Source organism: Oncorhynchus mykiss, chromosome 15, assembly GCF_013265735.2.
Source record: "Oncorhynchus mykiss isolate Arlee chromosome 15, USDA_OmykA_1.1, whole genome shotgun sequence".
NCBI classification, from domain to species: domain Eukaryota; kingdom Metazoa; phylum Chordata; class Actinopteri; order Salmoniformes; family Salmonidae; genus Oncorhynchus; species Oncorhynchus mykiss.
In genome coordinates this window covers 22,236,845-22,261,624 of record NC_048579.1, presented here as the reverse complement: position 1 = coordinate 22,261,624, position 24,780 = coordinate 22,236,845, and the positions used below count along the sequence as shown (strand labels likewise).

The 24,780-nt window shown below is 40.8% G+C and overlaps 1 protein-coding gene across 2 annotated transcripts in view; it reads left to right on the top strand.

Moving 5' to 3' along the window:
* The window catches only part of LOC110489804 (VOPP1 WW domain binding protein), a 95,801-nt gene that overhangs the window by 49,647 nt on the left and 21,374 nt on the right, over positions 1–24,780 (top strand). For both annotated transcript variants that reach the window (XM_021562725.2, XM_036944071.1), the window contains exon 3: positions 18,973–19,050. In XM_021562725.2, coding sequence (XP_021418400.1) covers positions 18,973–19,050 — 78 coding nt within the window. The remainder of the gene's footprint in view (positions 1–18,972; positions 19,051–24,780) is intronic.

Sequence of the window (24,780 nt, the reverse complement as noted above, 5' to 3'; positions counted from 1 at the left end):
CTACTTATGGAATCCCAATCGTTTCCCATTTAAAATATTTGGGAATAGATATATTTCCTTCCTTAGATAAAACCATTTCTACAAACTTTAATATAACTCTCAAATTAATGAAATTGGACCTCAGTAGATGGACTAACATCCCAGTTGCTTTAACCTGCAGAATATCTATTGTCAAAATGAAAGACGTAGGAGGACCATCTGTAACAAACTTTAAACTGTGTTTCAGGCACTAGCATTTCGCTTCATCCTAAATTGGTTTAGACATGATTCTTCCACCCCCTGACTGAGTGTATTTAAAGAAATAGGGTCTTCACTGATATATCCCTTAAATGTAAACTACGCTTTGCATCTACTATTGCTCACACAACTTCTATTTGGCATAAAATTGAAAAACATACTCCATTATTTCACATTAATGCCTTGCGATTTGGAAGGCGGCCTTTTGCATACCCCCAATGGTCCAAATGTAGAATCCATACGCTTGACGATATCATGGATGGTTTGAGAACATTCCAAGATTTAAAAGACACATAACATTACCAGGCAACTCCTTTTGAATATATTTACAATTTATGTCAGCTATGCTGTTCAATGGAGTCCATTGGGAAACACACTACCGAACCATGCAATGATGATTTATAAATAATCTGGGCTCCCAAAAGGACTGATTTCTATTATATATGAACAACTTTTGGAAAGCTCATATTCTGAGTTAGCCATTTTTTAAAATTTTTATTATGGTTCACAGATCTACATAGAGTGGGACAAAAAAATATTTAGTCAGCCACCAATTGTGCAAGTTCTCCCACTTAAAATAATGAGAGGCCTGTAATTTTCATCACAGGTACACTTCAACTATGACAGACAAATGAGAAAAAAAATCCAGAAAATCACATTGTAGGATTTTTAATGAATTTATTTGCAAATTATGGTGGAAAGTAAGTATTTGGTCAAAAACAAAAGTTTATCTCAATACTTTGTTATATACCCTTTGTTGGCAATGACAGAGGTCAAACGTTTTCTGTAAGTCTTCACAAGGTTTTCACACACTGTTGCTGGTATTTTGGCCCATTCCTCCATGCAGATCTCCTCTAGAGCAGTGATGTTTTGGGGCTGTTGCTGGGCAAAACACGGACTTTCAACTCCCTCCAAAGATTTTATATGGGGTTGAGATCTGGAGACTGGCTAGGCCACTTCAGGACCTTGAAATGCTTCTTACGAAGCCACTCCTTCATTGCACTTGTGTTTTTTTTGTTGTTTTTTTCTTCTCATTTTGTCTGTCATAGTTGAAGTGTACCTATAGTGTACCTATAGTGTACCATAGTGTACCTATGATGAAAATTACAGGCCTCTCTCATCTTTTTAAGTGGGAGAACTTGCACAATTGGTGGCTGACTAAATACTTTTTTGCCCCACTGTAAGTGAATCTGAGCAACCCTTTAACTGGAACAGAATATGGAAAAATATGACCTTGGCATCCCATAATCCGAACCATCAATTGATACATTTTAAATTTGTTCAGACTGTATTTGACACCAAGGAAAGGTTTTACGATGAAACTGTCCCCAGCTGTTCACTGTGTCCCCTAAATCAGGTTGGCATATTCCTTCACATGATGTGGGAGTGCCTTGCAGTTAAATGGGACAAAGTTAAAAATATATACATATTTCAAAGTGCATGAATGTAAATATTCCATTTTACTTAACAATGACAGCTCCTTGAATTCCCCAATCAGAGATGATCACTGCGGGCAGGCAGCACTGCCGCAACTTTTTTTTTGTTGGCTCAGTCCAATAAGGAATGGTGCTAGTCAAGGAACAATTGAGGACTGGACAAATATACTTGTCTCTAGATAGAGATATGAGGGGATGTGGACTGACAACTAACCTGTCTTGCTAGGCAGGGTGGGAAGGGGTGGATTGCAGGGTGTTGTGAAGACATGTTGGGTTGAGGGTGTAGGCCCACCTTTTTGTTTCTTTTTCTCTACATACCAATTTTATTATTAGAAAATCCTGTGTGATAAATATGATTTCTCTGTATTTCCTATACAGGAAAATCTATGGGTGAATGTTTCAGCCTACGGGTACTAAGTGTGTAAATTGACATGAATATGGTACCTGTAACCAAAGCAAATCAATTATGTATTATGCTGTATATGGAATCAGGTCCCTTAATGAATGTGTATATATATTGTGTGCTTTTATTATTGATGGGCATTTGTACTGTATGTGTAACAACAGTAAATATGTTTGTGTTCTTAGGGACACTGCGCGGGACAGCATTCCCATTGATGTTTGTTATGATATCGATAGTGGTTGTGGAAGCTGAGAGCAGGGAAGGAAAGGGCAACATTAGCTATATAGGTGCACACTGAGATATATACACTGAGTGTACAAAACAATTATGAACACCTGCTCTTAACAAAGACTGACCAGGTGAAAGCTATAATCCCTTATTGATGTCATTTGTTAAATCCTCTTCAATCAGTGTGGATGAAGTGGAGGGGACTGGTTAAAGAAGGATTTTTAAGCCTTGAGACAATTGAGACATGGGCCAGCATCCCTGTGGAAGCATTGGCGTCAACATGGGCCAGCATCCCTGTGGAACACTTTCGACACGCTGTAGAGTCCATGCCCTGACGAATTGAGTCTGTCCTCAAGGGAAAATGGGAGGGGAGCTTAAAAATCCTTCTTTAACCTGTCTCCACCCCTTCATCTACACTGCGTTTGAAGTGGATTTAACAAGTGACATCAATAAGGGATCATAGCTTTCACCTGGGTTCACCTGGTCAGTCTTTTATAAAAAAGAGCTGGTGTTCCTAATGTTTTGTACATTCAGTGTAATCATGAGACTGAGGCAGAGGCAGAGAAGTGCACTGAAACGCACCTCTCCCGTGCCTGCTCTTTCCATATTTCTCACCCTTCTGTGTGATAGAAGAGAAAGATGAAAGGAGCAGACAAGGAAGAGGCGTTCACAGAGAAGACATCCATTTCAATGCACTCCTCTGCCTCCACCCAAATGAAGTCCTGTCGGCCTGGCAGCCTTCTTTAGCATCTGCTGCATTGCCTCTAGTGACGAGAGCAAAGACAGAGTAGGAAGATGATAGGCTGAAACTGCTTCTCCAATAGAAATCTCCGGTCAGACTTGTAGGCAATGTCATGGCGACGTTGGTTAGCTAAGCGCGTGCGCAGAATTACGTCATTGGGTCTAACGGTTGTCTCGCGCTGAACTGTGCATGTGCAGGCCTTCAAATCAAAGACACTCCTTCGATATCAAGTTTTTTTTTTACTAAGATGAAAACTTGTCAGGTTGTCACTTTCACAAGGTTGGAGTAATAACATGTTCAACTGACTTGAATCTAGGTTGTGCCTTTTAGATTTATAAAATTCTTCCTTAGTTTTCACTTCTCTCATTGACTAGTCATTTTCTATTAAGGTATCATTACTTTTACTCAAGTATGACAATTGGGTCATTTTTCCACCTTGTCATTTTTGCAACTTTAGTTGTGATACAAAAGTTAGGCTATATGTTTAGAGATGTTTTATACATTCTAAGGCTGCGTGATGCGGCTGATAATGATTTGACAAAAGTATCATGAAAGGCATGAGCTCTGTTTCTTGCACAGGCTGCACACACTTCATCAGTCTCTTATTCACAATTTGACAAGCACTTGATAATATTCTTACCCATCAGACTATTCTTAATTGAATCTGGACTTTACATATAGGCTACTAATATATGTGTGGAATTATTTTTGATTTAGAAATGCCCACAAAAATATATAATAATTAATGGAGGTTATGTGCTGTTACGTTATTCAGAAAATTTACAAAATTGTGTAGGCTAATTAGCTTACTCCTGTCTATACATAAATAAAATCTTTCAAAATAGGCTACTTAAGATAGATTTGGTCACAGAGGATCATTGGCTTCTTAAAAAATATATATATCATTTTTAATCACATTGCCTACAGTTGGAAGGAAAGGCAATTTGGGCAGATTATTGTTGAGTTGTAACTGTCTGTGAAAAACAGAGGGAGGCCAAGCCAGGCATAGGGCAATATTTTAAAATACAATCGAGGGGAGAACATAGTTTGGAAAGCAAATGGTTATTGCTGTAAAGAGATGACGATGAAAAGACTTCTGTCTTTTAGAATAAAAATGATCAACTTAATTGAGCGAACAACTGTATAGCCCATCTTATTTGCACCAGCGGAGAGCATTGGCAATATCCCTGGTGAGTGCGCACTGCACATATTCACTATTTATAATTGTTGGGTCAGTGCTACTTAAAAGTTAGTTTTTGGACAATAATTTCCTCATCCAGTTTAGAATGACTCACCTTCTATTTGTGTCTCCCCTTCTCGTAGGCCTATTGTGTGGACAATGTCGTTTTTGATTTATCTCTTTGTCAGTGCCAGCAGAGTAGGCTACCCTGTAATTTGTTGTTTTAAAAGAAATTCTAACAGGCCTCCCGAATGGCGCAGCGGTCTAAGGTACTGCATCGCAGTGCTTGAGGCGTCACTACAGCCCCTGGTTCGATTCCAGGCTGTATCACAGCCGGCTGTGACCGGGAGACCTATGAGGCGGTGCACAATTGGCCCATCATTGTCCGGGTTAGGGGAGTGTTTGGCCAGCCGGGATTTTCTTGTCCCATCCCGCTGCAGTGACTCCTTGTGGCGGACCAGGTGCCTGCAACCTGACCTCGGGCGTCAGCTGTACAGTTTCCTTTGACACACAGGTGCAGCTGGCTTCCGGGTTAAGTAATCAGTGTGTCAAGAAGCAGTGCGGCTTGGCAGGGTCGTGTTTCAGAGGACGCATGACTGAGTTGCAGCGACGGGACAAGACTGTAACTACCAATTGGATATAATGAAAAAAAGGGGTAAAAATTACCAAAAAAATAATATAAATAAATGTACCTTCTCCAGTCATATAATGTGTAGTAGAATTGCATGAAATGTGTTTATAAAAAGCCACGCAAAGAAAGAAGAAACGTATCTATAATAGCCTAGGACTATAGCCAGCCTATGAACAAACAGGCCTCCCGAATGGCGCAGCGGTCTAAGGTACTGCATTGCCGTGCTGGAGGCGTCACTAAAGACCCTGGTTCGTTCCCAGGATGTGTCACAACCGGCCGTGATCGGGAGTACCATAGGCCCAACTTCATCCAGGTAAGGCGAGGGTTTTGCTGGAGTAGGCCGTCATTGTAAATAAGAATTTGTTCTTAACTGACTTGCCTAGTTAAATAAAATAAAAATACTCTACACTATACACACTCAGCCATGCATTGAACAGCCTTTTTTTGCTAACAGTGATTGAGTTATATTATTAGCCTAAAATAGGACTATCAATTCCGCACATCACATTACGAATAGTACGAATAGTCCTGTATTAGAGGACCGTTATAGCCCCCTACACTGTTTGGAAAGCAGATTAATGTGCTATATTTTAAGAATTGAGTAATAAATATGCATGAGAAAGCTGGGATCCTCTTTTTAAATAGTGGCCTGTCAACTCTGTATTTGCACACGATTGTACAATGACTGGGTTTATAATATGGTCACCCTAACAGCTCTAACCCCATATAGACACCGTTTATGTGGGTTTTGACTTTTGGAGTCACTTTGCAATTTAGTTATTTTTCCCACAAATTGATTTTCAGACCAACATTTGTATGGAAGACTTTGAACTCGAATTAGGAGGTTGTTTATGCAATGCACTTATTAAATTCTTAATGTTTAATTCTCTTTTAAAATGTGTATGTATCTCTTTTCGGGCAGGGTATTATCGTGAAGTTACTCTGGCTTAGTTGGCCTTTCTAAATGTTTTTCTTCCATCCTAGGGATGGAATTCTCATCAACAGTATGTAATGGATACATAAAGTGGGAACAAACTTCACAATCTTGAGTTCTAAGTAGGACCATTATGGTGTTATTCGAACTCTGGAGAGAAATAGACTTTAGAGAGTGACATTGGGCAGAAGTTCCATGTTTTCGTCAAATAGAATCCATCTTTGTGACAACAAAATAAACAGTGTGTTGGAAGATGGAAAATAGATGACCTATATGGAATTGACTCATTGGTGTCTGCTCTTCAAACAAAAGGTCATCTATTGTTTGCCACTAATGACAGAGTGCAATTAAACGCAGTCTGTTTAAAGGTTATCATTAGTTTGTAATGATCCACTTCACAACAGTGGCTTATTTTCAACAGCAAGCTCATTCCATGCAGGACTACAATGTGTGGTTTTTAAGCCTACAAGTCCCCCACATTAATTCACTACTTCACAAGGGCATTGAATAAAGTACTTAACAGATACTTACAGTATGTGTAATGCGTATGTGTAACATAATGTGTAATGCACATGTATCACTTATTTTTATAGGAAACATTAATGTGTGGAAAATCCCAAATTGTTTGCGTAGTCAATTTACACACATCTCTGACACACACACACACACACACACTCTTACCCCATCAGACATGCCACCAGGGGTCTTTTCACAGTCCCCAAATCCAGAACAAAAATCCAGAACAAATTCCAAAAAGCATACAGTATTATATAGAACCATTATTGCATGGAACTCCGTTCCATCTCATATTGCTTATATGAACAGCAAACCTGGTTTAAAAAAAAACAGATAAAGCAACACCAAATGGAACAACACCTCTCTCCTATTTGACCTAGAAAGTTTGTGTGTATGTATTGATAATTGGCTAAGTGTGTCTTTAATTTTTTTTTTATGTAGTTCTGTCCTTGAGTAGTTCTTGTCTATTGGTGTTCTGTATTATGCCATGTTTTATGTCATCTTTTGCAACAGCTAATGGGGATCCTAATAAAATACTAAACGTGTGCTAGCACTAGCAGCTAATTAGCCATCAATGCATAGGCAATTAGAGTGGGCAATATTAGGTTAAGCTATACTCGGATGAAGTACCAGACCATTCACAGTATTTTGATGAGCTCTAAAATGTTACCCACAAGAGTACAGCAAAACGTGCAAACTCAATTTAGGATAAGATGTATGTTACCTCCGTCTCCAGAAATAGGTTTATGTGTGTCCCTCTATTTACTGGCTTAACAAACCCACCCAGTTTCCCCACAGAGCAAGGTGACGTCTGTGTAAACACACGTCATGGGCCTGCGCCTCATCAGTCACAAGACCTCCTGTCAATCCTGATGGAGACACAGACAGCACCGGGTCTCCCTCAAACCCAAGGAGAATTTTAATATCTATACGGGACAATATAATTCCTATAACTGATTCTAATAGATGTGTTCTTTAGAAAATACACTGTAAGCGAATGTTTCAGTTCCTTCGATGGTTCCAATAGTTTACTACTGTGTACTTTGATACTCTATTGACACCTATCTGTTATTCCTAAAAGCATAGTGCACTATTCAGAACTTATGATGTAAATCGAACACAGTACACTGCATATTTGGAAAAAGGGTTGGTGGGCAGTGGAGGTATTCTTCCAGTGGGATACCCAGCACAGAATCCCAAAGCCTTTGACATCTTCACACTTACTCAAAGCAGAAAGAGGTTGTTGCAGAGCAAGGCTTTCCAGGCCCTGGCCTTTAAAATGGCTTTAGGTCATAGCAGAGATCTCTCTTACGTTGCACTCTTGCTGAGTAAGAACATTAGCCTGTTATATTCAGACGTCAGGCTTTGTTTGAAACGCTCAAAAGGGTGTCCATTGTCTTCGGTTGGTTAGAAATGTGTGGATAGTACTTGTTATGGGTAATTCCATGGTAACGGAATTACGCTGAGACTCAGGTTTCACTTTAAAGTGTATACCAAACAAAAACCATTGACTTTAAAGTTTAACAGACTATAGAACTCTATGTACAAGGACTACTTTCAACAATTGTGACTGAAACATTTACAAAAACACATTTACAGGAAGAACTGTGTAAATACAAAGTTTGGTAACAGAATAAAACATCTATTTTAGAGTAATTCTCTTACCAAACTTTGCATCTGCACAGTTTCATGTATTTTTTTACTGTGTCAATTGTTCAAAGCAGTCATTGGCATATAGTTGTATGGTGTGTTAAACGTTTTTTGTTTGCCATACATTTCAGTGGTCTCAGCATAATTCTGTTACTGTGGAATAGCCCTTTCGTTTATGAAAAATAATGTTGACAGTGCCTTCAGAAAAGTAAATTAATCTCCCAGTGTCTGGTGGAAAGCAGACTGAACCTGGTTTTCCTCCGTACATTTTTTTATCCTGAAACCCTCCCCCCCCAGTCCTTAACGATTACAAGCATACCCATAATATGATGCAGCCACCACTGTGCTTAAAAATATGGAGAGTGGTACTCAGCAATGTGTTGATTTGGATTTGCAACAAACATAACACTGTGTATTCAGGACACTCTTTTGTAGTTTTACTTTAGTACCTTGTTGCAAACAGAATGCATTTTTTTGAATATTTTTAAAATTCTGTACAGGCTTACTTTTCACTTGTCAATTAGGTTAGTATTGTGGGGTAACTACAACTGAAGATGGATCAACAACATTTTCTCCTAAACTCTGGAACTGTTTCACCATTGGCCTCATGGTGAAATCCCTGAGCGGTTTCCTTCCTCTCCGGCAACTGAGTTGGGTAGGACGCCTGTATCTTTGTAGTGACTGTGTGTATTGATACACCATCCAAAGTGTAACCTCACCATGCTCAAAGGGATATTCAATGTCTGCTCGTTATTTTCATTTTTTACTCATCTTCTAATAGGTGCCCCTCTTTGCGAGGCATTGGAAACCTCCCTGGTCTTTGTGGTTGAATTTGTGTTTAAAATGCACTACTTGAATGAGGGACCTTACAGATATGTATGTATGTGTGGCGTACAGAGATGAGGTAGTCATTCATAAATCATGTTAAAACACAATTATTGCACACAGTCCATGCAACACATTATATGTCATTTTTCCATTGTAATCCCACTTTGTAACAACAACATTTTGAAAAAGTCAAGGGGTGTGAATACTTTCTGAAGGGACTGTATGTGCCACAGCTCTTTCCAATAATTGCTTGAATCAACCGTTGACTGTTCAACTCAAACAGGTCCTCAAACTTATTTGAATTTCATACATTCAACACTTGGAATGTCCTACTAAAATAACCATGGCAGACAGAAGAAAATAATTTCCCCAGAGGCTTTCCTTAGAAAAAAACATTTTGACTGTTAGTGAGGGTGTCTGGGACTCTGACCAAGGCATGAAGAGCTTAATTCTACTTTGGTGGACGTTATTGGAGCTATCTCAGAGAGTGGACCACAGAGGAGGGTAACTGCTCCTGGACTAAGTCCAGCCTAACCTGGCAACACTGCAGTTTGAGTCTGATTTAGGGGATGGCCACTTTTCCTGCCTGTCTGAAGAGGCCTTACTTTCCAAAATCAAAGTTTTTCAGGCCTCAAATGTCAAGATGACCCAGGCCATCGGTTGTGTAGATCTAGCTATATGGTTCAATGAATGGAAAGGATAAGCACCATAAATCAGAAATGTTCCATTCATTGGACTTGTTTTGATATAACAGTACTCTTTCTTTTTACTCATAGAAAATCTTTACATTTCTTTCCTCAGTTGAACAGAATTCATTCCACCAAAAATTGGCCTCTGACTTCATCAAATGGTGAGCTGTCTCCCACCATGCACCAGAATTATGTGTCATTATCCTGCAGCTCTGATTGCATTGCTTCAATTTGTATGCCCATTGTTCCCACATTCTATTTGGCTCTCCTAATGTCATTGTCACTCCCTTTTACATGGCTCTTTGACTATGTTAATATCTCCTCTGGAGGTTAATTCCACTGGTCCTTAATGTCATATCTATGTGTTGAAATTAAGTGGAATGTATTGCATTTTTAAGGACTGGTTAAGAATTTCAAAGCCCATTGGCGACGTTATATCTTACCGTATACATTTATTTTGTGCTTGTTTACAAACTTATTTTTCCAAATACTGAGATCAAAGTCTTGTTTATAACCAGTTTCCTCATCAGTTTCCCTGGTAACGGGGATTTATTGTGCTCTCTTTACTCCTGGGTTCACTTTGATGACTGTCTGCGTCCCACATGGCACCCTATTCCCTATATACAGTAGTGCACTACTTTTGACCAAGGCCCATAGGGCTCTGTGCAAAAGTAATGCACTATATAGGGAATAGAGTGCCGTTTCAGTCAATGTCTTAGGCACCTACCAGTGGAGTAAACCTCTAAAGCAAATCGGTCTTTGATGTAGCCGACTTGTCATTTCGTCAAGTTCATGAGCTCACCAGGAGGGAAGCGTTGCAACCGTTCAGCCCTGCTTTATCTCGGGGTACCGCACTCCATTTGTGAGCAATCGTGTCTCTGGCGTTGAATACAAACAAGGTACCATTGATTAAATATGAGGTGGGATTGTGTGAGGTGCCATGGGAGCCTACAGCTGTGGAGTTTGGATTGTTAACACAAGAACAAACATGCATGTTGACACACACACAATTTGTCTCTCTGACTCTTTTCTCTGTGCGTGTGTGCATGCCTGTATGTGTTATAACTCAACAAATTGTCACTTGTGTATCTTAATCACCGTCTTATCAGGTAATGCCCTTTATGGTGGCATTACCTGATAAGACGGTGATTAAGATACACAAGTGACAATTTGTTGAGTTGGAGATAAGTCTATAGGGCCATACTGTTCTGTGGATGAGGAGAAGAGGTAAAGGAGAGTAGAAAGAGTGGGAGTGAGGGGTGCATTCCAAACAGCTCCAAGCTGCATCTCCTGACCTGGCCCTGGGGAGGGTCAGGATAGCCAGTCCACTGATGACAGATTTGGTCTGTGTGTTTTGTCATGCGGGCAGGGGGATAGATGGGTGTCTAATAAATGTTTTGCACTTTCTCCCGCTGAATCTATCGATTCATCCTGCCTCTGACCCTCTCTATCCCCCTGCCAGTGAGAACAATACCAAGCATGACAACGGTAAGAGACCTCTCCCCTCAGGGTCATCCACCATAAGCTGTAGATTCATAAAGCCTCACACATCTCTATTCTTTCAGCTTTATCAGGAGCTTCACCCAATGGTAGTTTCCAGAATTTCTACTTTCCACATCATAGTCATGTAAGTGCCCCGGTGTCCTCTGGCTTTAATCGCTCTATGAAAACCCTAAGCCAGCACTTTTCCCCTTTTGTCTGGGAGGAAGTCAAGGCAGGCGTTTTATTATCTGATTAAATGTAAACTGGAAGGTCAGTGGAGAACAAGTTGTCATTTTAAATGATGGCAATGTGGGTTTACATTTAATATTCAAGGTTCTAACCACCAACTGTGCTGTAAGGGCTACATCCCAACTTGAGAAACATGCATGTAACTTGAGTTTGTGTGTAAGTAATGCATTGATGCCAATGTGGGATTTATAAGATCCATTACTAGGGCTGTTGTGGTGACCGTATTACAGCCACACCCACGCTCACCAGTCATGATGGCAGTCAAATTCCACGTGACCATTTAGTCATGGCAACCAGGCTTCTCCAAGCTCTGATGCTGCTGATGGTCATTAGTAGCCTACCAAAATTGCTAACTGCCTGGTAATCAGCACTCCATTGTCATTCTGACATCAATGCAAATGTAAGCAAAAATCAAATCAAGCACTTCATGAGAGCCTATGAGCTCATTTCCATAGGCTATGTAATTGCGTGAGACAACACAGTTTTGATGGTCTTATTTCTCAACTTTCCTACTGTTAAGCACATTGCTTCGCTTTACAACAGGAGTATAGCCTAGCTGGCTGGCATGAAAATGAACCACAGGAAAAGTGTCCTCCATTCGCTATTTAAGTGCATAGATGACGTTTATTTTTGACCCTGCTCCGAAACAGGTGCAAGATAATGGTCCATTCTAAATCAAAACTAATTTCACACATACAGTATATTATTTATTATATGTAAAGACAAAATTAAATTAAGAATAATCTGATGGGTGACAAAATCACTTGTGAATTATTTCCAGCATGTGCAGCAAGGCAAGAAAGAGCCCATGCATTTTTAGACTTTTTCAAATCATAGTCGCATACCTCATGTAGCCTAGCCCTTAGGCTTATGTTTTGATAAGGTTTGTATCACAACTAAAGTGGCCAAATAACTTAAGCACATTAATCCGCTTTACAGCCGGTGTAGAGCCTAAGTGGCAAACATAGGTGGCGCTTGAGTTTCAAGTTTGGGGAAGATATTTTTCCCTAAACAAATGCACCTTTTTATAATAAAGCATTACATGCATAATCACATTTGCGTTCACTTTTGTGAACAGTGTTTTCCCGTTAATTGATTTAATTTTGGAACAATTGCTCTAATAGCCTACTGCCGTGTGTGCATCGCTGCGTGTGTGCGTTGCTGCGCTTATAATTTGAAGAAATAGCCTAATAGTTGATCAACATTTTAAGCTTAATGATCTGATCTGTTGCATCAGCCTCATTGCTTTTAATTTTTTTTTTTTATGTGAGTGGTTGTATTCATTTGGGATCTATCGCATCCCACAACTGTCCCAAAGTATGTATGGAATACTTATTTCTCGCACAGGACAAGTTGACCAATAGAGTAGGTCAACTTTTGTACAATGGGGGATAGTAGATTGACTTAGGCTAGTGCTTTTGGCCTACTCATCTTGTTTGCTGACAAAAAGAAAATGTGGACAGTTCTAACATCTTCAATATTCACCTCGGAATTTGATAAGGACACGCGCAGTTGCATCTCCGATGTGTCTGTCTTCACTTGTAGCCTATTTCGCAGCTGAGATGCCTGTGAGTAGGACCCAATCACGTGACGGGCATTGGCTAATAAGAATTGAGATATCTGAGAGATCCATGTGAGTGAGAGGTAGGTGTTTCGGAGCATGGCGATTGTCAGCCGGAAGAAGGGAATTATAATGATTATATTCAGCCCAAGGGCACAACGGCCACTCAAGGGGGATGCCACTGGGAAATTTGATGCCTGGTGAGAATATTATCAAGTGATTGTTAAATTGTGAGTGAGAGACTGATGAAGTGTGTACGGCCTGCGCAAAAAAGGTCATGCCTTTCATGCAACTTTTTTTAGGTCATGCAGCCTTAGAATGTATTACAAATCAAAACATAGCCAATGTTTGTATCATATCTAAAGTTGCATAAATAACTCTAAATTAAGCATATAGGAGGACCTGTTTCTTTGCTAACCGCTCAACACAAAATAGCCGCAGAAATTGTAATGAAATCTTTTGTAGAAAATATCCTTTCTATTTTATTCAGCTATGTTCAATTTTATTCTTCATACTATAAAATAATATAAAATAATGCCACAGAATTCAAAGCAAATCTTGTCTGCTAAATGAACTAGTGTATCCCATAGCCATATGGCATATTCAGATCAGGGCCGAACATAATGTCTGAGTACGCTATTATGTTCTTCTGAAATAGACTACATTTTCTTCATATCATGTTTCTTTAGACGTGTCAAAGATAAGTAATGGATTTATTGTGATGTAGGCTATATCAAATGGATTTATTAGACTTTTTAAAATGTCGATGGTCTGCGTCAGTGGCTTGTAGGCTATGCTAAATGTGTTTATATCCATTAAATGGTCAACTACTGTGAGACCAGCAGTTATTTGCTTGACCATCACCGGTTGACAAAATGTCATGACCACCACAAGCTTATTCATTACAAAGGCACCACATCCTGTGTTTTTCCCCCTGGTCTTCTTTACATAGCGTACCAACTATCTAGACCTACCTCTTTGAGGATTAGGTCAGGGGTTTTCAAACCTCATCGGGGACACCCAGCCAGCCGTTCCATGTATTTCAGAGCTCTCACACCTGATTCAACTTGTCAAGTAATTATCAAGCCCTTTGACTACTTTAATCAGGTGAGCTGGTTTAGGGCTACAACCAAATTGTGAAACGTCTCAGAGGAGAGGTTTGGAAACCACTGATGTAGATGGGTGATGGGGGTGACATCAGAAGAGCGGTGACGTAGCAACTGGGGCAGAGGGGTGATGGAGATAACAGAAGGGTGACTGGGTTGAAAGGTCCAGAGAGGCGATGTTGGTGACAGGACCAGAGAGGGGTAACTGAGGTGACAAGGGCAGAGAAGTTTGTGTAAATGTGACAAGGCAGCGTCCCCGTCCCCCACCCCTTCTAAAGGCAGTGAAAGCTAAAGTGACCCAGGAGGTCAGTTATTAATGTGAACCAGATGCCCTGTTGATAATAAGCACTTGATAATATTCTCACCAGGCCTCGAATTTCCCGGTGGCAGGAGCGCTGACAGATGCTTTGTAAACAACAGAGGCTGTGTGAGGATACAGAGCCTGTCATTGGGAATAAACTCACCGCTTGGTTTTGGCTGCTTTTTGTGAGCATGGTGATAGTATTAGAGAATCCGTTTATGTTTTCATCTGACTGCTAGAGAAGGATGTATGAAACAATTTGTCTGAACTGCCAGGAGGCCGACCGTCATTATCTCTCGTGTTATGTTGAATCAAATAAAATGTTATTTGCCACATGCACCGAATACAACAGGTGTAGACTTTACTGTGAAATGCTTACTTACAAGCCCTTTCCCAACAATGCAGATTTATAAATAAGAAACATTTGCCAAAAGGAAACACAATATAACTATAACAAGACTATATACAAGGAGTACCGGTACTGGGTCAATGTGCAGGACGTACAAGGTAGTGGAGGTAATATGTACATGGAGGTAGAGGTGAAAGTGACTAGGCAATAGATAATAAAGAGTAGCAGCAGTGCAAATAAAATGAGGGTAAATGCAAATAGTCAGGGTAACCATTTTGGTTAACTGTTCAGCATTCTTATTGCTTGGGGGTAGAAGCTGGAGCCTTTTGGTCCCAGACTTGGTGCTCCTGTACCGCTTGCCGTGTGGTAGCATAGAGCACAGTCTATGACTTGGGTGGAGTCTTTTACAATTTCTTGGCCTTCTTCTGACACCGGCTGTTGTAGAGGTCCTGTATGTACGTACTTGGCAGTATGCACTACCCTCTTTAGCACCTTACGGTCAGATGCCAAGCAGTTACCATACCAAGCGGCGATGCGTCACCGGCTGGGTTTCCCTTTGTAAGCCATGATAGTTTGCAATTCCTGGCATATCTGACGAGTGTCAGAGCCGGTGTGCTAGGATTCGTTATTAGTCCTGTATTTAAGCTTTTCCTGTACAATGGTTCGTCGGAGGCCGTAGAAGGATTTCTTATAAGCATCCGGATTAGTGTCCGGCTCCTTCAAAGCAGCAGCTCTAGCCTTTACCTTGGTGCATATATTGTCCATGGCTTCTGGTTGGGATATGTACGTAGGTCACTGTGGGGATGTTGTCCTTGATGCACTTACAGTTGAAGTCAGAAGTTTACATACATACACCTTAGCCAAATGTATTTAAACTTAGTTTTTCACAATTCCTGACATTTAGTCCTACTAAAAATTCCCTGTCTTAGGTCAGATAGGATCACCACTTTATTTTAAGAATGTGAAATGTCAAAATAATAGTTGAGAGAATGATTTATTTCAGCTTTTATTTCTTTCATCATATTCCCAATGGATCAGAAGGTTACATACACTCGATTAGTATTTGGTAGCATTGCCTTTAAATTGTTTAACTTGGGTCAAATGTTTCAGGTAGCCTTCCACAAGCTTCCCACAGTAAGTTGGGTGAATTTTGTCCCATTCCTCCTGACAGAGCTGGTGTAACTGAGTCAGGTTTGTAAGCCTCCTTGCTCGCACATGGTTTTTCAGTTCTTCCCACAAATTTCTATAGGATTGAGGTCAGTGATGGCCACTCCAATACCTTGGCCTCCCCCTTTTTCCTCCAAATATAACGATGGTCATTATGCCAAACAGTTCTATTTTTGTTTCATCAGACCAGAGGACATTTCTCCAAAAAGTTTGATGTTTGTCCCCATGTGCAGTTGCAAACCGTAGTCTGGCTTTTTTATGGCGGTTTTGGAGCAGCGGTTTCTTCCTTGCTGAGCGTCCTATCAGGTTATGTGGATATAGATACTTTTGTACCTGTTTCCTCCAGCATCTTCGCAAGGTCCTTTTCTGTCGTTCTGGGATTGATTTGCACCAATGTACGTTCATCTCTAGGAGACAATGCGTCTCCTTCCTGAGCGGTATGACGGCTGCGTGGTCCCATGGTGTTTATACTTGCGTACTGTTTGTACAGATGAACGTGGTACCTTCAGGCGTTTGGAAATTGCTCTCAATGATGAACCAGACTAGTGGAGGTCTGCAATTATTTTTCTGAGGTCTTGGCTGAGTTCTTTTGATTTTCCCATGATGTCAAGCAAAGAGGCACTGAATTTGAAGGTAGGCCTTGAAATACATCCACAGGTACACCTCCAATTGACTCAAATGATGTCAATTAGCCTATCAGAAGCTTCTAAAGCCATGACATCATTTTCTGAAATTTTCCAAGCGGTTTGAAGGCATAGTCAACTTAGTGTATGTAAACTTCTGACTCACTGGAATTGTGATACAGTGAATTATAAGTGAAATAATCTGTCTAAACAATTGTTGGAAAAATGACTTGTCCTGCACAAAGTAGATGTCCTAACCGACTTGCCAAAACTATAGTTTGTTAACAAGAAATTTGTGGAGTGGTTGAAAAACAAGTTTTAATGACTCCAACCTAAGTCAGTAAACTTCCGACCTCAACTGTATGTCAAATCTAAGTTTAGTGCACAGGATACAGGGTGTAAACAGTACAGTGAAATTATTCTCCTTTTGTGACTGAGGTAGGTTATAAGTCATGCCAGCCACAGTTTCAATTAATTTGTTGTTTCTATAGGAATTTAGATTCTTCAATTGTATACATTGTAGCCTGGACATCAAACCTGTGAGAAACATGATCAATAAAGCATGTATTCCTTGGTTGTCCCTATGGGACTGTGAAGTATGTGCTGCAGTCGGACTCAGATATCCATAGTTGATATGTTATATATGGCCTACTTTGGAAATTAGAACTTAGAAAGTTATATTGCACAAAAACTTTGAGTCAAGGGTGAGGAAGTTAACTGATAAGACTGGTCAGACAAATGTTGAGCCGCAGAGAGAGAATAAACTCGAAAAAGTATTCTGTCTTTTCGAAGAGATACTCGACTTTGTTATAGAAACGGAAAAGGTCAGATAAGGAGTCTCTGGCCTCGGAATGGAGTGAGTGAAAAAGCGACGTGATGAAAACATTCATCACTGAGTGTATGGCACGGATGAAAAAGGAATCTTTAGAGCAGTATTGATATAGTTCTGCTTGGTGCCATGACTCATTTGTAGAGTTTGGAAGGCTTGCAGCTGGCTACTGCATCAGCGCTGGAACAGAATCGCACCCCAAATCTATGGGGGCATTACTTCATCGAGGAACACTGAATAATTCAAACATGCAGTATTGGCAGCTCCAATCACCTACTTTCAGCCAGGTAGCATCAGAGGGCAACGGAATGTATAATTTGATAGGAGATAGTAATGAGTACGTTTTTGGTATCTTCAGAGGTTCAAAAGCTGTTTTGAAAAATGGTACTTTATTTATGGAACGTATGGTATTGTCAGACGTCAAGGGCGCTCATGCTACAGTACTGCAGAGAGATTACAGGCCTCTCTGCATTATTTTGTTTTATATATATATATGAATGTATGTATATGTGTATATATTTATTTATTTATTTGAGTAGGCAAGTCAGTTAAAAACAAATTCTTATTTACAATGATGGCCTGCCCCGGCCAAACCCTCCCCTAACCCAGACGACGCTGGGCCAATTGTGCGCCACCCTATGGGACTCCCCATCACGACCGGTTGTGATACAGCCCGGGATCGAACCAGGGTCTGTAGTGACGCCTCTAGCACTGAGATGCAGTGCCTTAGACGCTGCGCCACTCGGGAGCTCCAAAAGGCCGTGTCTATGGCTGGTATTGAAACTACGCTTTTAGATTCGATTACAAATCATTTGGACAACAATGCTTTGCGGCCACAAGGTGTTCAAAAGTATCTCTTCCTAGTTTTTGAAATAGACATGTCTGAAAAGCGGTCACATTTAGGGACCAATTCGCCTTCACAACATTGACACATTCATGTCCTTGTCCAGAAGTGCTCACAGCTACAGATCTGATCACAATTGGATCGCAATCTTTTGCTCGTATACTCCTGACATTATGACATAAGTGGGCACATTTAAAAATAACCAAACAATTTAAACCACCAAATCTCTAACCTATTCCTTAACTTTTCATTACAATAAAGCAGAATCAGATTAAATACTGCTACGTTCAAGAAGCCATTCTGAAACGATTATGCTATTTTCAAAGAATGAATCTGTCTCCACATTACGCCCGAGGTACCAGACTCACCAGGCTCTCTGCTGTCTCTACGCCTCTTGTTGAATTGATGGTGAAATATGTCCCCGTGCTGAGCCCTCTGAGCCTTCACACCCGTGACCTCTCTCATATCCTTTGTTGTCAATCAGCTAGGGGACACTGTGGCATAGTCGCTGGCCGCAGTACTGTCACCAGCTCGCTCCCCAGACAGCCAGGACATTGTAAAACACTGGCCTCGGTCAGCACGGGCTAATTGGGTGGAGTGTAGCATCAGGAGAGAGGAAGATGACTGCTGCTGGCCTCGCTGCGTGACTCCATTACATGTCGCTGTGTGGAGAAATGGACAACGGCCCATGGAGTTAAGATACTGACGCGTCTGTTAACTGCATCTAGGCTTGCTGAAATCGAAGTTGTTTTTATGTGGCCACTTTTTAATACAATACATGAACTGTATTTAGAACCATGTCTTGTAAGGTGTGCTGTTATTTCAAGGTTCAACACTGAAGCTGCCTGGTCAAAAATAGAGATGGAATGGAAATGAAAAGAAATGCCGATATGGTTTGGGTTTACTGTACATGACACATTCCACTCTGTTTCTACATGTGACTAGAAGAAATGTGTTTCGCCAAGGCTGCTTTGTGTCTCATTTCAGATGCCGCTCGTACGAGGACTGCTGTGGCACGCGCTGCTGCGTCCGAGCCCTCTCCATCCAGCGGCTATGGTACTTCTGGTGAGTCCTACCTACCAGGCGGTCCTTTCCAATGGATCGACATTTACTCTGCCCTCCCCCTCTAACTCCCCTCCTTTCCTCCATGACAGTCCCAAGGCTACATCTGTCGCTATTGGTATTCAGGGCCCCAACTCAAGGGATCAGGGGGTCAGGCAGCCAAATCAATACCCCACTCCAGAGATGACTGCGGTGTTTGCATACAGATAATCCCCTGCGACCATCGCCCTTGTGACCTCTCTAAACAAGGTGTTTTGTGATGTGGCCGGCCCTTGGCTGGTAATGAAGAACAGGAACCTTGTAGTAAGGGTTAGATGAACTGTGTCTGTGTGGAGCGATATAGGCTGGTCAATACTGAGCATTGAGTATGTTGTAGTGAAGCTCTCGAGTCAACAGGGAGCTGATGTGTTGAGGCGAAGAGCTTGTGTAGGATAATTATGACCGAAACAATGGCGTGCTGAGGACAAGGACATCATGAAACCGTTAGGAACCCAGAAAGAGAAATGCAGCGCACTGGGCACGATCCTGTCAGGCATTGTCTTATACGCCTATTGTGGGACATGCAATTAAGCATGAAATAGGCCTCTCTTTTCCATGATTAATGTATGTTAGTGGTGCAATTAGCCATAACGACCTCTTGAGTTACAAGAGTCTAGGGTCACTTATTCTCTCCTTCATCAGCCTTTGTTTTTCCAGTTGAGCCATGTGGCATCACTGCTTTGCTTTCGCAATCCAACTGCGAAAACAGAACATGGAACCGCTACTCACCATGTAAACAAAACCATGGTTTCATGGTGCTCTAGCAGCCGTGGCTGAAGGGTTTTGATCAGCGACTGCCTGGTTACCTTTCACGGTGCTTGTGGGTCACGGCTGGTGTCAACTCAATTGCGAGGTTCTCAAGGTCCACGTGGAGGGTAATGTCCTCACTCCCCCTCACAATGTAATGGACACCTGACCATGTCTGTGGATCTGTGGATAAAATGGGTGCTTATTCTGATAGTGTCAAGGCAAGCAGACTATATGAAGTCAGTGGCAAGCTGAATGTCATTCTCAAACAGTGAGAGGATGATGAGGAAAGTGAACAGGGGTTACTTGTTACACTTCACTCCTGACAAATGTCACTAATGACAGTACACTGTCAGGGATGTCTCTCTAGCATTCATAAGTACAGTTGAAGTCGGACGTTTATATTACACTTAGGTTGAAGTCTTTAGAACTTGTTTTTCAACCACTCCACAAATTCCTGTCTGTCAGTTGGTAGATCGAAACACAGAGATTGTCACACACATTGTTGATAGACACAGGCTTCTCTGCATATGCCCTGCTGTTACAGTGGATGTCTCAACTGCCTGCTACCTAGGCAGCATAGGGCTGGGGATTGGGGTTAGGCTGACAGCGTTCCGCCACTGCGTCAATCTCCCTCACCTGTAGACCTCGGTAGACGCCCGTCACTGTGGTGGTATGGACAGTGCCGTCAGTGTACTCTTTAGCCAGGTGTGCGGTGAATAGGATTTAAATCTTATACTTTTTTCCTGCCATTTTCACCGTACAGTGATGGTTGGCTGGGACAGCCACCTCCACTCATTGAGTGGCTGACGGTTTCAGTCACAGAGTTGCCGTTGGTGTGGGTTTTCTCAGATGTGACGGCGACATTAGCTGTAGCAGAGATTATTGGTATCCCTTCTTTTATGAAGGTGGGTATGGTCAGGGAGGAGGAGACGCTGGTCTGCCAGGTGCTCTGTCTCTCTGTCCTCTCCTCTAACCGCACCGTCTGCTTCACTGAGTGGCAGTTGTTGTTGGTGGCACTGTACTCTCCCAGCGCCACAGGTGTTTGGGAGAATGTGGCCAGTTGATCGACATGGTACTCTACGTCGAAGATTCTCTGTGTGTATCTCTCCTTTTTCAGTGTTAGCAAATCAAAGTCCCTTTTGTATTTCAACTCTTTGCCATTCAAAGGAAGAAATAATATTTTTCTGGAAACGGTTCCTATTCATAATGATTTTTTACAGAATAGATAGACGTTGTACTTGGCACGGGGTGCGATTGAGTATTTTGGAATAGAACCTGAGAATGCTTTCCTTTGCAAAAGCTCAAGGTTCTGCTCGTTAACTAGCAGATCAAACTGTAGTAACTAAAAAAGTGTTAAATAAATCAAAATATATTTGAGATTCTTCAAAGTAGCCACCCTTTGCCTTGATGACAGCTTTGCACACTCTTGGCATTCTCTCAACCAGCTTCATGTGGTAGTCACCTGGAATGCATTTCAATCAACATGCCAAGAGTGTGCAAAGCTGCCATCAAGGCAAAGGGTGGCTACTTATATCAAATGTTTTGATTTGTTTAACACTTTTTTGGTAACTACATGAGTCCATATGTGTTATTTCATAGTTTTGATGTCTTCACTATTATTCTACAATGTAGAAAATAGTAAAAATAAAAACCCTTGAATGAGTAGATGTGTCCAAACATTTGACTGGTACTGTATATCATTAATTTAAAAGTACAAAAATGGATGTACCAATCACAGATTTCCCCTTTTTAAAGCTAAGGAAACATCACACTTATTTACCCATAGAGCCCCACTGTGGAGGTCTCATAATACCCATAAAACTTAGCAGTCAAACAGAGAAATGGTTACAATCACAATCATTTTTCCCATTAGGGATTTTAGAAACACATAAAATAAGGGCTGTGTTTTGTGTAGTCTTACCCTGGCATGGCGTTTTGATAACCACTTACATCGCTCTGAGATTTTCGGCTCTTTTTACTCTCAGATTTGAACATTCTAATTAGCATCAAAGTAAACATCATGGAAAACTACAAATCTCTGCTTGCTCCTGCACATCATCTCTAGCTGACACATTTGGTAACGTGTATTGTGTCAAGAAGCAGTGCGGCTTGGTTGGGATGTGTTTTGGGGGATGCATGGCTCTTGACCTTCGCCTCTCCCGAGTCCGTACGGGAGCTGCAGCGATGAGACAAGACTATAACTACCAATTGGATGCCATGAAATTGGGGATACTTTTTTTTTTTTAATTCCAGTAATATACCCTTCCTTTGCAACCCTAGTATTATCAATCACTTTGGTAGTTATCAATTGAAAGTTGAAAGCCATTATTCAAAACAAACAATACAAAATGAGGAACTATGCAGCTATGCACAGCCAAATGCACCATATATAGACCGAACACATCACTCACCGTCCACTGTGGTCACAATGCTCTGAGTAACATGGTGTAAAAGCTGCTTGTTCATCAGCTCTGGGGGTTCCATACCCAGAGAACATTACAGCAGAAAGGCACAGGCTGCAAACGCTGTCAGTATCATCTGAAAGATAGAGGATGTAGAGAATGCTCGCAAGGAATTAGACCTGACATCAATCCATATTGATGGAAGTTTGAAAAATATTTTTGTCACGTAAAATAGACATGCTTAGATGGAAAGAACTTCCTCTTGAACAGCACTCTGCATCACTCACATTTTACAAATGAAGTCTTCGCTCCTCTCAGCTTCTTGTCAAGATGGGGTTGACTCTCCACAGTAACTCCACAGCTTTTCTAATATATTGTTGGGTTTTGCTGTTTTATTGGTCTGTTATTTAGGTTAGAAAAAAACTCCAGCTCCAATGAAGGCACTCGAGTCCAGCCATGATTTTTTTAACTGATAGACATCACTAAGATTATGTTATCTGAATTTAATTACAGAGTTTCCTTGTTGTATTATTTACGATCATAAAGAACTGTTGAACTGACATGACACCCAGCTTAAATGTACATCTGTAGCATAACAGTGCACACTGTTCCTGTCATACTCATATGGTTAATCTGAGATGAGTACATCAATTTTATTCATTTTAAATGAATGGTTTATATCCATTTATGCTTGAAGAATATAACTTAGCAATGCTTAAGTTTAACAGTCTTACTCCAAAACCCCAATATAATTTTAAACAAACATTGCATAGCTTCAAAACATGGTGGTTAAAACTATCATTTTTATCAAGGATGGTCATTCCTTGCAGCCAAAGCCTATTAGAGTCGTTGCATTTCTACAGAAAGCTGTTTACCAAAAAAAGGGGTTGGTTATTGTTTGAATCCCAGATTGCATTTCAATCAACTGAGGAAGTGAGACAGAACATTTATCAGTTGTGTGCTGTCACGTCTTCATACACACCCTGCAACTCCTAGGTTATCTGACTTCCTTGTTGCTCAATCTATTTTCCAGTGAATTCATACAATATTAACACTTGATAATAAAAACACATATTTTCAATGAACACAAGTGACACCCAGGCAGCGTTTAGACAGCCAACCCAATTCTGATCTTTTTTTTCACTAACTGGTTTTTTGAGTAATTACATCAGAACTTTTTTAGAGCTGATCTGATTGGTCAAAAGACCAATTAGTGGAAAAAAAAGATCAGAATTGGGCTGTCTTTCTAAACGCAGCCCTAATGCTCCTTTCAAAATGCTTTATTACATCTTGAAGTGAGCCAGAACTTTGTCAGATGTATCAGTCCTCGTACACCCACACACATCATTGTTTTTGTTGTTCAATCTATTTTCCAGTGAGTTCATACACGTTGCCAAATGTCAAACAAATTAAATACCTAAACAATACCACGTATTTTAATGCGAGTCATTTATTTATTGGACGAAAATACTCACGTTAAATCCATCTTTGATCCGGAGGCGAGCATTACTTGTGTCCCAATCTTCATATTACTATAGCAATAGAAGCTGTATTAACTGCTACGTGCAGAGAATAGGGGAGAGACCCTTATCTGCATCAGATATCAAGTTACTCAGTCAAACGACCAATAATACTGTGTGCCTTTGGTTCTTTTCCTTAGTTTGGTCCAGACTGCGTTTTCACCTGCAGCGAACTGCACCACCAACCTTTTTTAGCGTGAACCATGGTGCATGTTTGCTGCACACCTGAGTGCGGATAAAGTGTTCACACCTGTCCAAACGAACCTAATTTAAGCTCCAAACAAACTAGGTGTAATGGCCCCCTAATTTAACCACATGCTTGCATCAAAAGACATGTGCACTGTGCCATGAGTGGAAATTATCCTTTCAGAGACATATATAGATTGTTATTTCTGTAGATGGCTCTTTGTAAGACCTTATAGTGTTCATATTTTGATGAATCTCTTGGGTTGGGGGTTCTTGTTTGTGCTTCAATGTGAATAATTAAACAATTTGGCCTAAGCTGTTGAGTTTTGCTGTGCTCATTGGGACATGACTTGCTACAACTAGGACTCTAAAGGTAATCAATACAGAACAAACTGAGTGGATTTGGTTAAATCCGGTGTATTGTGAAAGCTCAGCACAGTGTGATTCGATTGCTTCCAGGAAGTACATGCAGTATATACTTCTTGATTATGCTGATGCTTCAGATTCCCTTCCTTCAAATGAACTCACAGCAAACCACTGATTGTGGCTCGTATAGAGCATGTTTGTTGTGCTGAGACACGATTTCCATTCAGAATAACTGTAAGCACGATTAAGAAACTCATGGTTTTATTGAAACATATAGTGCAGTATTGCGTTTAAAGGGGCAATCTGCAGGTGCTTTATCCATTTTTGGACTTCTGAATTAATTAAATGTATGCTGAATTAATTAAATGTGACTTATAAATTCCTTATGAGCTTAGTTCAACTGTTGTACCCCATCAGAACCCAAAATATAAGCTTGTTTCACTCCAATATTTAGAAACAATGTTTGCCTT